Here is a 13,598-nt window from a genome sequence, read left to right on the forward strand (position 1 = left end):
TGGTGGACAACTTGAAATTTCCACCTGATGATGGGAGTAGATGAGAAGTCAACAGATCACCAAAAATATCAAAATTCTTCCTTAGGGGGAACATTTAAAACATTTCACCCAAAGCCACACAATGTCATCCTGCTAACGTTGGCTAAATTTGACCCGATATAATGTACCTGATAAAATATACTTATTAAAATATATTAAAATACAACAATACAAGGCAAATTGACGTACTCTTCCTTTATTTTACCCTATAACTTCTCATAAAACCAAAAACAGGTATCCAAACACATGCCTGTTGAAAAAAAAACAGGGATTGGAGCAGAGAGACACGCCTATCATCAATAAGACACGCCCACCTTAAATAAGACACGCCTACTTTTAATAAGACATGCTCCTTTAATGAGACATGCCAATATTCAATTAGACACACCCATCTCTAATAACATCAAGTTGGAGGGACCCACACAACTCAGACAAAAGCAACACAATGAAAATATCGTAACCACAATCGCTCGGTTGAAAAATCCACCGACGTTAGTTTTCTGGGATAAAGTTTAAAATCTAAAATTTATCTGAACTTTCCACTCAGTACTGTGTGGTGGAGAATGACTAACTGGGATTTCGGTTTGTCAGAACTGTCCGTAAGTGTGAGTCTGATCGTCTGTGTCCCCGTGATGGACTGGAGCCGACAGGCCAGTCAGTCGACCGAGGACGTCTTTTAACGTCAACCCTTAAAGAAATACCACCATTTAATCATTTTATGCTCTGTTTTTTTTTTTTTTTTACATTCTTCAGCTGTTTGTACATTTGCATACATTGCATTTTGGACTAAAACTCTGACTCAGATTGGGTATCATGGCCGCCGCTCTACGTCCCGGCTCAGTGCACACACAGCGTCCTTTGCTCGTCCACAAGGAATCAGCTCTTTCATAACATCCCCCAAGCTTCTTCCTTTGACACTTACAGATAGTCTATTATTCTTTTCTCCACACCACCCCCTCTCTGCTCGCCTGCTCGCAGTTTTTTTTAACAATCCGGGCATATTGATTGCCATGGTTACCTCCTACAGTGTGGCTTCTGCGTCGTCCGTTGTGGCTCGTGAATAACACGGAGCCTTCGTCTCCGTACACGAGTACGTGATGTGCTGCTTCCTTTGCCCAGTTGTAAGACTACACCCTGAATAATGCAGCGTGACAGATAAGCAGTTTGGAGGAGTTTTAAGCAAACATCTAACCAAAGGCTGAACCTTTTGGAGACCATGTGTGAAAATCCCTCCGCACCAGTTTTAAGTCCCAGCATGCCCCATTCAGATAATCTTTCCTCATAAAATCAGTAATTTTTCCATTTTTGAACCGAACGGCACAGTTTTTTGACCGAAACCCCCTGTGACAGGCCAAGGCTTTGTTTCATTGTGATTCCTGTTGCAGATTTCAATTCTTTAGGGCCTAATTTTTCCAAATCCGTGTGTTATTGACTGCTCGAAGAGGCATTTTTTGAGGATCTGGCTCTTATCTCTATCTTTTAAAAGCGATTTTTTGCAAATGTACATTTTTTTCCCCAAGACTTTGCTGACCAAATACATACAATAAAGTATTAAAGTATTGGAATATATTTGTATATTTGGGGTTCCAAATATTTTGGCCACTTTCCCCCACACGGATCAATACTGCGCAGATGCCAGATTGAGGACACACGAGCAAACCAGCAAACAGCACTCAGGTGCCCACGGCACATGTCCTCCAGCATACACCTGTCCTGTACGTCTGTTCTGTGTCAGTGCTGCAGTCTGTTCTCGCTCAAATGTGGTTTATGTTTTCACTAAGTGTCCAGAACTGTGTGTGTGTTTCTTCAAGTTAATGTGAGCAACCGATCAGGGAGCTGACCGGTAAACAGAAGCAGACTACTTTTTTTTTGGTTTCTGGGATTAGATCATTGTGCCATCTGGCAGATCAGAGGACAACTGACAGTGATACACTATCGCACAAGCAATAAAGAGTGAGATCTGTGTGTCCAGAGTCAACAGCCTTGTCTCCTGTGAGGCTTCACTCAGCCACAACAGAGCTCTGATCTACATGCTAAAGTCAGCACACTAACACGAGCCCCTCGCTGATGTGTCGCTGCTACGGTGTTCCCACTGTTCACCATCTCAGTTGGGCATGCTAACACTTCACAAAGTAAAGCTGAGGAGGCGGGTTTGGGCTACAGCCTAGTGATGACACTACAATGAAAATCATTAGATGATTCAAGTTATTGGCTGTATATAACTGACACCAATGTCCACCTCATGTTATCATCATCTTCTGGACAATATGGGCTTGTGTGCCACATCTCAACATCCATCCAATAGCTGTTGAGATATTTCAGTGAGAATGAAAGTGATGAACTGACTGATTCAATTCAATTCAGTTTACTTTGTGTAGCCCAAAATCACAAATACAAATTTACCTTGGAGGGCTTTACAATCTGTACACATACGACATCCCAAAATGCCCCCAAATAAAGAAAGTAAAAACCCTGTCACACAGAAAAAAGGGAAGGGATGGACCGTCCAACTCTTCCCCTGTGCCTCCTAAAGTGCGTGGACATTTCTGTGTGTTTGTGTTTGCGCATACAGCAAACGTCCGTGTGTGTGTCCATGTCTAAATTTCATGTTTAAAGTCTTCACCTCCAGCATACATGACCGGAAAATGGCTTCCCGTAGAAAGACTGACCAGCTCCTGATCTCTGTTGACTACAGTGTAATGTCCGAGCCGGATTGTAATTGGATTATTGATTGCTGTCTACTGCGTGACTGATACCCCAGATGAAGGCAACTGATCCTCCTACTGTATCGCTCACACAGCCGCCAACAGAAAAGCAGCTGTTCTATTACAATATTCATGCTCTGCACCTTTTTTAAAAAAATTTTTTACAATAATGTAGCCCTGAATAGTTTCTGCATTCCATCCTAATGAAGTCTAGTATGTGGTGCTTTATAAATGTGTGTATCTCACAACAGAAAGATGTACATCTTCAGTCTATGCGAGCACCACAGGAACACTAGCTACTATCAGTAGGCCGCTCAATGTATAAGCAATTGTCTGTAGTCTTGGAAAATCTACATTTTTCCCTTTTTAAATTTGCTCTTTGAAGTCAAAGTCGAGCTGTACACATGATTTGTCGGCGGCACTAGCAGCGTGCCTCCAGGGATGGCCTGTCAGCCCACCTCTTGGGTCCAGACTGAAATATCTCATCAACTGATGGATCGCCATGAAATATTGTGAGGACATTCACGATCCCCAGAGGATAAATCGTACTGACTTTGGTTATTGTTGGGGGCGACCGTGGGTCAGCATGGTGGAGCGGGATCGTCCTTCAATGAGAGGTTTGATCCCCACCTGTCGGGCGTGTCCTTGGGGCAAGACACTTAAACCCAAATTGATCCATAATCAGGGGACACTTTTTTATTTCGTGCAATGCTTTGTCATAAGCCCCAAACCTCCAAAACTAATATTCCCGTCAGGAGCCACTGTACTTAATGTTCAGTGCTCGTTAGCAAATGTTAGCATGCTAACCTGCTTCACCGAGATGGCGAACACAGTGAACGTACCTGCTAAACATCCCCGTCGTGTCGCCGTCGTCCCCGAGAGCACGCTTGCGCGCCGACTTTTAGCATTCTGCTCAGAGCACACTAAAGTCTCTGCCGTGTCACTTACAGGTGAATCGTTAGTCAGACTCACTGTCGCACTTCTTCTCACATTATTTTATCAGCTGTTGAAAATGGCGACAAAGTGACATGTCAGACCTTCCTATGAACGCAGAGCCTCAGAACCAGACTGCGCATCAACAGGAACGTTTCACGGTCTGCAGCAGAGCTAAATGCCAGCAACAACACAATGAAGCGCTGTAAATGTACAGTAACCGAGCGTAAATAACAGTACAGTTAAGTCAAAACCGGAGGGCGACGGCTCTACAGCCGCTGGGTCAGCTTCTCCCTCTCCTGCCTCACGTCTTAGCCGCTATTCATCGCCGTAATGCGTGTAATGAAGCGCTGTGAGGCTGAGAGAGTCCACTGCAGCAAAATGTTTTTACTCCAGTGGAGTTATTACTCTTCCGCCGTAGGACAGCAGAGGAAGGAATGGACGCTGACTCAGCGCACGCTGTCTGCTCAGTACGGCCCAGGTTGTTTTATATGTGCACCTTTTAGGAGCACCTATGCCAAGATACAAAGTGCCAGTGAGTGAACCGTGCCATAATGTGAGTCTGAGTGAGAAATTATTCATGTGCTGGCAGTGTGGCCAGGTGGAGGAGCCCTGTCTCATACAGTATGACCTTGCCTCTGCTGCATGCAGTGCAGCTGAGTAGAGAACACTGGCAAGTCCCTGCTGTTTTTATTAGATGAGAGGAACACTGTTAACAATATTAAAAAAAAGACCAGGTGACTACAGAACACGGAATACATTGTATATATTGATTTGTGTTGTTATTCCTAGAGAACCCTCGACAAATCTGTTTAGAATAGCGCTTGTTACTTTACTTCATCCCGGGTGTTGAATACACACCTAGTCTTCAGTGAAATAGAGCCCCATCCACATTTATGAAAATGAGCAGGATTTCTGGACTGTTCTGGTGGATTGCAATATATGTACACGTTTCTGCTTTTTGTTTTGAAATGATTGTGTCCATGGTATCATGTGATCTGTCACAGTGGACTTAAACCACAAAACTGACTCACAATTTGAAACCACAGGGATGTTTACTATTCTTTTTATAAGGACTTATAAGGTCATAATGCTTCATAATTGTTGGTTACTTGCTGATATTAGTTTTGCATAGTGTATTATAAGTGTAATACATTGTATTGATTTAATAATCCAATATATTCACTTTTATAATGCACTATAATGTGATGGTAAGTTATTCTAAGTGAAGTTCAAAACATATAATTGAATTTATACAAGAACACACAGAATGTAATACTTTTGACTTCTCTTAACTTATAAATAGGGTTGACACAATTTTGATGACCAGCGATCACAAAGTATTTTGATACTTACCATATAAGTCCTCTTATAAGTATTATAAAGTCCTCGTACTACCATGAGTTGATACCAAAGACAATGATGGGACATAGCAAATAAAACTCCACAGCCTGGCCTTACAAGAGCATATAAGTCCATTTTACATGTTTATAACACAATTCAACCATAAATAATAACATAATCCATAAATATGCGCAAAGGACTTATTTTCATATCTCTAGCTTGATGCCACACATGATTTCCGCACCTTTCTAGAAAGCTTACGACCTACGTAATCCGCAAATTGCGCCAAAACCACTGTCAGACAAAGCCTCAGCAAGATACCAACCACATTCCAGCCAAAAAACTGAAATATGACTTACTTATGGATTAAACGATACATGCTTGTATGTATTGGTGCATCTGCTTTAGCAGAACCCCTCTCTTGGGGAACCAGAGGCGTTCAAGATCCAGGAAGAAAGTTAGGGCATTTGGGCTCTCAGCGGACCTAAATCTACGGTAAACGAAATGTACACTAAATGAATTACTAACAATATTTAACTTCCCTCAATCAAAGTCAATCTTTGCAGAGATACTTAACACCTAGTGCTATTTTATAGTAGAACAAAAAGCGACTATATGCATAATTAAACAGAGGAAATACATCCTGGAATTAGCAAAACTATTATTTCCGGGAACAAACCCATGTCAGGTTCAGGCCAAGTGGTGGACTATATTATCTACAGTATTAAAATCACTTAGCCATACGATTCCACAGAGAGGAGGGGCGGTTACATCCTCTACAAGCTCTCAGTTTAAGTGAAGTGTCTCTACATGCCATTTCCAAATGGCTGGGTCAGACAAGCTGCCAGAGTTTTACATGGACGTCTCAGTCATCGCGAAAGCCTTTTTTCAGAGTGTCGGTACTTAAAAAAATGATCCTGTAAATTGTGCTTCTCCTCTCACAGTTACTTTCAGTCATCTCGGTTCACGTGACGCCGTGCCACAGAGCGCTCGGGGGTCGCTGATGAAATTAAAGTGATCTACCGTTAGCTTGTTGTCCGTCAGGCGCGTGTTACTGTGCCGTGCTCTACTTGTGGTGTTCATTGCCAAGGCTCTCAGACAAAGCAGATGGAAAAAAAATTGTCAAAAAGGATACAACAGCAGTCTTTTTTTTTTTTGCATAGAAACATTGGAAATCCATTAAGGTTCCCTCTGGAAATATTTCATAGTGCACAGCATCTGCAGGGCAGAGCATGGCCCGCTAAAACAGCCCTGAGCGTGTGTTTGAGATGGGTGTCAGATTGAATTCCCACATGTCCACCTGCACTCCGCTCTGCCCTTTTTAAAGCTCATGCAAGCACCTTCTGTGACACATTTATATTGGGCTGCATTGGCCTGAGGAATGGAAAGTTTAAAAATTTAGTTCCGAAATAAGCTTCGCTTCGTTTTTTTTTTTTTTTAAATAACTTGAACTATAGTTCAACTGATGGAGGATTTTGAAAGGATGATTGTAAACACAGGGGGGGTAAAGTCCTTGAATAACTTGTACAGACCAGACAAGACTGTTATTTAATGAAGAAACTAATGTAATCATATTTCTTCTCCCAAAAAAAGAACATGCACCCCTGTAGTTTATATTGTTTTGGAATGGGAAGTCTCACCTTTATAGGTGTTTTCTTTCTCAGTTTTTAGTGTAACAAATAGTGTCATCCCTGCTAAAGAGGCTTTTTTTTTAGAATGATCTCTCTGAACGGCTGGTTTCACAGCTGTAAACCATGTCCCTGTACTTTACGTCCCCTGAGGTTTCCCTCCATTGACAAGTGCTGCTGCACTGAGGACGGCTCTCATCATCACGATGAGGCAGAACTGCAATCATTGCAAAGTCAATGGATCCAGAGGGATTTACATGCAGCCTCTAATGAGCAATCAAAAGCTAAACCAATCCTACGAAGATCAACCTCAGACCCTTTTTGTTGTTGTTGTAATTCATGTATTCAGAAATGTACATCATAAATTCCACGATTGTCGCAGTGGTTCCAGTAGTTTGCAGCATTTTCTGTCATTTTTTTCCTCCCTTTTAGACAATTAAAGGGGAAAGTTACCGTGTTTCGGTCACACCTTAAAAACACTTCTTGAAGTCCACAATCACAATAAAAGGAATCACGATGAACCATTTATTACTGGACTCCATTACACAAATGTATATCAAAATATTTATTTATATTTCAGATGAAAAAAACTTCCAACTTTCTTATATATATACAATAAACCATCAACACTTATTGCTCTCAGATTTATCACTGGATAAAAGACAATATATATAATAAAAAAAACAATAAAAATATATTGTATATATAAATATATATAGCCAATACAATTAATAGTAAGATAATATATAGGCCTGTATCTCCTCCAGTGTCAAAGGCCTCCTTGTGTTGCTGAGGCAGGCGGGTGCAGGATGGGAGCAGAGCCGGCACGTCGGATGTACCTCCTGACCGGCGTTTCCAAACAGACCATCCTTATACGCATTTATATATATATATATATATATATATATATATATATATATATATATATATATGTATGTTTTTGAAGTGTATGCACACTTGATGAGGCGTTTGGCAAAATCCAATATTGAAATACTGCCTAGAGTTTTAACGATAGACCTCCAGTAATACAAGTTTTACTTTCTCTGGTTAAAGCTCGAGGAGGCCATGATGGCAGTAAAGATCCCTCTGTCCTTCAGCCGTGTCTCTGAGGAAGTGGCCTCAGAAGCAGCAACTGTCTGACCCGCAGACTGACCGCCATCAGTCCTGCACGCTTTCCCTGATGGCAGCTGTCGCTTTAGGATTACAAGCTCTCCGTCTCACCTCACGCCACGACCAAGCTTAGCGGGATTTCTCCTTCATCGCGCATGTTCGCCGCTATTGTCGTCAGCGCAAAATGAAAAACCTTGAGAACTGGACAATGTGGCTGGCTCTCTAGTCCACCTTTATGTATCTGACTGTAATCATTAGAGTTGCTAATTATGCACATGCATCTGCCTGTGTTCCTCTAAGAGAAAAGGGAATATGCAAGTGGCACACTCATGAATCACAAAGGTGGCCGGTTCAAGTATTCCTTATCTCTCGCTGCTCTAATTTCCTGTCACCTTTCTACTGTGTTTTTCAAATAAATTAGAAAAGGTACTTTTTTTAAATAATTGTGGATAAAGCAGATTGAAGCAGATTTTCAAAATGGTTGAACCTGAAAATCAAAAAAGGCTGCTTGAGACACAATGCTTCTTCTCTGACTCATATCATGGAGATTTCATCTTTAGAAATGCACTAATAACGCTTTTCCGCTCTCAGATTCATCACTGGACGATAAGCACACCACAAATCATTACACCCCTCGTCGAATAAAAAGAAGAACAAATCAAATTGACCGACCTTCTCGTTGGCTCAGTGTGGGAGCGGCCACTTCTGCTCTGGGCCCTTTTATTAGCGGTCAGGCTTCTGGAGCTCACTTCTATTGTTCCACTTCCCACCAGCATGGATAACTGAGTTTCAGTGCCACACACACACACACATACACACACACTGCTGCACATTCTGCTGTTGCTTACTGGAAACCTCGCAGCCTCTGGGCCAAAGCAGGGCAGCGCTGCTTTTCAAGAGGAAATCACCCCGAGCTCCTGCACCAGCGGGCTCCCCGCCGCTCTAACACTAAGAACCCATTTCCTGCTCGACTATTCATGATCCTGCGGGATAATCTAGTCTTAGATCAATTACTCTGTGCAACCCTATGAGCGGCATATTACAGCGATGTGAATAAATCTGCCAGTGGGAGACATCTGATTACATTTAAAGTCCCGTGGCATGAATTCAGCACTTAATCTTTAGTTGAAGAGAATGCATTTCGTTCTCGGTCAGTGGATTTAACCAACAGAAGTGTGGGAGGAAGCTCCATATCACAACATATTTAACAAAAAGGGCTTCAGTATTAGCCACTTTTACAGTCTTGATGCAATGCTGCCCTCTGCTGAAGGATGAGGGGAAACGCACTTAATGGAAGTCTTTTTTTTTAAGTCGGTTGATTTGAATAAATACAAAATTTAATTAGGATTTTTATTATTTCACTCAGAGAGACAGTCCAATGTGTTCTACAGATGTATATTCACACAAATGTATGAACAAGCACACATTTATGTTGATATACACATATATCAACATAAATATATACACAATAAATACAATGTAAATAAATAAGTAAATATAAACAAAGTAATACATCTTAGCTAAATAGATAACTAATTAAAGACCGACAACACAGTTATTAATAAACAGCAGTAAATTAAATTTAGATTTTAAGAGCTATACATTAACATTTAAAACATACCAAAAGAATAGATAATAGAAACAACAATAATAATAATGATGATGATATACACTCTCATTGTTGAAGTAGTCTGATCTCTCTCTCTCTCTCTCTCTCTCTCTCTCTCTCTCTCTCTCTCTCTCTCTCTCTCTCTCTCTCTCTCTCTCGCAGGTATTTTATTTTCCACATTAGTCTTCGGCCCGGCCTGTGGCTTCATTTTAGGTTCCGTCTGTACCAAAGTCTACGTCGATGCCGTCTTCATCGACACCAGTGAGTCGGCCGTTGCCTCTTCTTCCTCTTCTTCTTTGTGTTTCTTTTCGATGCACCCTCACATTGTGTCTGTTTCCATCGTAATAGTAATACTTAGTATTGACCCTGCTGGGAATATTAAGAATACAACATAGATTTTCTCCTGGCATCCAGTTTCTTCATCGTTCCAACGTCCCTCCTTTGTGGTAAAATGTCTCCCCCTCCCCCGCCTCTTGTCCAGGTAAGCTGGACATCACCCCGGATGACCCTCGCTGGATCGGGGCGTGGTGGGCCGGCTTCCTCCTCTGCGGTGCCTTACTCTTCGTCTCATCCCTCTTCATGTTCGGCTTCCCCCAGGCGCTCGACGAGCAGGACATGGACGGTGGAGGGGAGAGCGAGCAGGCCATGCTGCCTTCCTCCCTGACCCTGGAGTACCAGGGCTCCAAACCCAACGGGGCCGTTCACGGCTTCGACATGAACAGCGGACTCTCCGTTTGTGAGCATCTGAGAGGTAAGGAGCGGGGGGAAAAAAGGGGTCGACGGCACCGAGGGAAAGACGGGGGCGTCGAAGAAGAGAAGTGGGTCGTTTCCAAAATGTCACATTGGATTTGCTTCATCTAGGAAATTATGATTTTTTTTTGTGTTTCTTCTCCTTTTCCTTCTTCACTGGCGCAGTCATCCCCCGGGTAACCAGGCACCTTCTCTCCAACCCGGTGTTCAGCTGCATCACGCTGGCAGCCTGCATGGAGATCGCCGTGGTCGCCGGCTTTGCTGCCTTCCTGGGAAAGTACCTGGAGCAGCAGTTCAACCTGACCACCTCCTCGGCCAATCAGCTGCTCGGTAGGCGGATCGTTATGCAGGTTTCAGACGGTCATGGAAAGTCATGGCATTTCAAAACGGTTATTTCCAGGCCTGGAAAAGTCCCTTGTTTTGGAAAAGTCAAGGAAATGTGTTATATTCGTATGTTTATGACGTTCAATTACGCTGAGTTTAAAATAATTAATATGGTTTTAATAGAAAGATGCTAAAAATATAAGCAGGCATACATACAGGCATCTATATAAATGTTTATTCTTTTAATCAAGCTATTGTCTCTCATTTATTTGTGTCCTTTAAGGTCTACTGTATGCTTCGGGATCGTCGTTTTTAGTTTAAATACTACGTTTTCTCACTTTTTCATGTTTACACCCAGATTTCACACAATGTTTGGTCATGGAAATTTGGTTTTAAAGTCATGGAAGTCCATTGGGTTATCTTGTCCGAGTGGAACCCATCATTGTTCTGCTTAGCAATCCAACAAACAAAAAAAAGGAAATACTAATATAACGGCAACATATGTGCAGTGCAGAACCCTCGACTAAGGCGTCAACATGTACTTATTTTTAATTTCCCCTGCCTCCCACAGGTATGACAGCCATCCCCTGTGCCTGTCTGGGTATCTTCCTCGGGGGCCTGCTGGTGAAGAAGCTGAACCTGTCCGCTCTGGGCGCCGTCCGCATGGCCATGATGGTCAACCTGGTGTCCACCGCCTGCTACGTGTCCTTCCTCTTCCTGGGCTGTGACACCGGACCTGTCGCCGGGGTGACTGTAGCCTACGGCAACGAGTAAGCAGGAGGGGAACCGGCTGGTGCACATTTTTGACAAAACACGTCCGAGAGTTCAAGAGCGTTGATGATTTCATGGAGTTTTTCCCTCCATAACTGTGCATTCGCAGTAAAATGGCAGCGGCGTCTGGCTAGCTTTAGCAAGGAAACACAGGCTGATATCTCTCCTATGATGTCAGAGCACAACACTGCGTCTGCGCTGATCTTTGGGGGTCGAGTTTAACTACATTTCTCACTGTTTTTCTAAATCACACGGCTTTCCAGTAGCTCAGCTCTTCTATCGATCGAGCAGTGAGCTAGCGTCCCACACTCCCCCACCTTCTGAAGCTCAAGCGCAGCTTTTTGCTGTCAGTAAGTGACACCGCAGCCGTGATCCACGCACAGGGGCGTTTTTTTTTGTTGCGTTAAGCTGACAGAAGCTCTTCTGTGTGACGTGATCTTCGGGGCTGATGCCTACGACGTCTCTGCCGCAGCGAGCGCAGACGGCTGAGGCTACCTGGTTGAAAGTGAGCGGAGGCTGAGCCGTATAGGCCTGTCATCACGGCCATGAACTTTAGTAGTTATTAGATTAGTATGCTCTAGTGCTCTAATCCATCGCAGATCGACAGCATCGTGCTGAATATGGTAATAATAGTAATATGGGATATAGAATATACACAGTAATATTACTGTGAAAAACTACAGGAGCGTGTTACAGTGTGCTAAAGAAGCTCGTCATGAAGGGGTTGACTCATTGAGAGACTGCAGTGATCATTAAAAGTGGCATTTTGTGATGAATTCGGAGAAATAACTTGTAACATTAGTTGTGTCAAGCGATTTAAATTGGCTTTGTTTGAGTTGTTTATTGAAAACAGCTGAAAGTTTGTAAATGTTTTAAATGCTTTAGTGAGAGAGGCTACATAAGCACAAGGTCTGCATGGTTGTAAAGATTGTCCACGGATGTTAGAATTAAGTGTGCATTATTCATACAACGTCATGATTGTTTTACTAATTTAATATTGACAGCATAATGTGATTCAATGTAAAAAAGAAAAAAAAAGAAAATGAGCTTGAATGTACTTCCGCTGTGTTTCTACACTTTCCGAGTTGCTTGTTTTTTTCTTTTTTTTGGTCTCCATTTAAAAGTCGCACATGTGTGCTCCCCCTCAACATGACCTTTGACCTCCTCCGCAGGACGTTGCGGTCCTGGCAGCGGCCCGAGTCGGCGTGCATCAATAACTGCAACTGCTACACGGCGTCGGTGAGCCCAGTCTGTGGGTCCAACGGAGTCACCTACCTCTCGGCCTGCTTCGCCGGCTGCACCAAACCGGTACACGGGAGCGCTCGGACTAAGCGCCAGAGACGTTAACACATGCACTAACACGTGCATCAGTCGTGGTTTAGATTTTCTTTTTTTTAAACCATTTTGATCTCATTTCTTGTCTTTGTTGTCAGAACCTGACCAGCTGCGCGTGTATATCCAGCACCAGCGAGGAGGCGGTGGCTTTACCGGGCAAGTGTCCCAGTCCAGGCTGTCAGCAGGCCTTCCTCACCTTCCTGTGTGTGATCTGCGTGTGCAGCATGATCGGAGCTATGGCCCAGACGCCCTCCGTCATCATCCTAATCAGGTAAAGAGACCCCTATGCTATACATCGTCTGCCCACAAGAGGGAGCTGTTGATATTCTAAGCTGCTCAAAGGTGAAACGTTTAAATAATTTGAGTCATCTTTAGTGCATACAAATACACGGCGCGTTTATTGCAATTTGGAGGACATGTTCCTCCTTGTTCCCATATGTCAGTAGAATTAATTTGTTATAGCAAAACAATAACATTGTACTTATAAATTATAGATCTACAGTCAACTGACGGTTATCTCAGCATAAGACTGGAAACGGGTAACACCGTGGGACTAATAAAGGGATATCTAAACGGCTAGCCTCACTATGCCATGTAATAACAAAACCAACCTACTAGCGCTAAAATAAGCTAAGCTAACTAATTGCTGGCTGTGAGAGTGGTACCAATGTTTTTATCTGACGCTCAACAAGAAAACAAATAGGCATCTTATGTGAAACAAACCTACTGTATTTACAGCGACTGTTATGGCCCGTACAAAGCCTTAACGCCAATTCTGTCTTTGTTTTCAGAACTGTAAGCCCGGAGCTCAAATCTTATGCCCTTGGAGTTCTGTTCCTGCTCCTAAGACTGATTGGTAAGACCCGTAGCGTATATCGGCTTCATGTACTTCACTGTCGTGCATTTAGAAGCACAGAAAATGATTTGCACTTCCATTTCAACCTGCCACACGTTCTGTAACGCACCGCTGTGTCCGCGACGCCGCACGCTGTGTTCACAACGCCGCACGCTGGTCGGCCTGCGGTCTTTGCTCTCCGCGGTCACCTCGGC

General features: G+C 43.1%; 1 protein-coding gene across 1 annotated transcript in view; it reads left to right on the forward strand.

Annotated features, from left to right (window-relative positions):
* The window catches only part of LOC137785580 (solute carrier organic anion transporter family member 3A1-like), a 29,252-nt gene that overhangs the window by 10,216 nt on the left and 5,438 nt on the right, over positions 1–13,598 (forward strand). The window contains exons 3-9 of the mRNA XM_068576945.1: positions 9,531–9,629; positions 9,850–10,119; positions 10,284–10,448; positions 11,014–11,212; positions 12,386–12,521; positions 12,647–12,819; positions 13,340–13,404. Coding sequence (XP_068433046.1) covers positions 9,531–9,629; positions 9,850–10,119; positions 10,284–10,448; positions 11,014–11,212; positions 12,386–12,521; positions 12,647–12,819; positions 13,340–13,404 — 1,107 coding nt within the window. The remainder of the gene's footprint in view (positions 1–9,530; positions 9,630–9,849; positions 10,120–10,283; positions 10,449–11,013; positions 11,213–12,385; positions 12,522–12,646; positions 12,820–13,339; positions 13,405–13,598) is intronic.

Source organism: Clinocottus analis, unplaced genomic scaffold (genome assembly GCF_023055335.1).
Source record: "Clinocottus analis isolate CAN_PGR_092001 unplaced genomic scaffold, fCliAna1.0.p SCAF_1, whole genome shotgun sequence".
NCBI lineage: Eukaryota > Metazoa > Chordata > Actinopteri > Perciformes > Cottidae > Clinocottus > Clinocottus analis.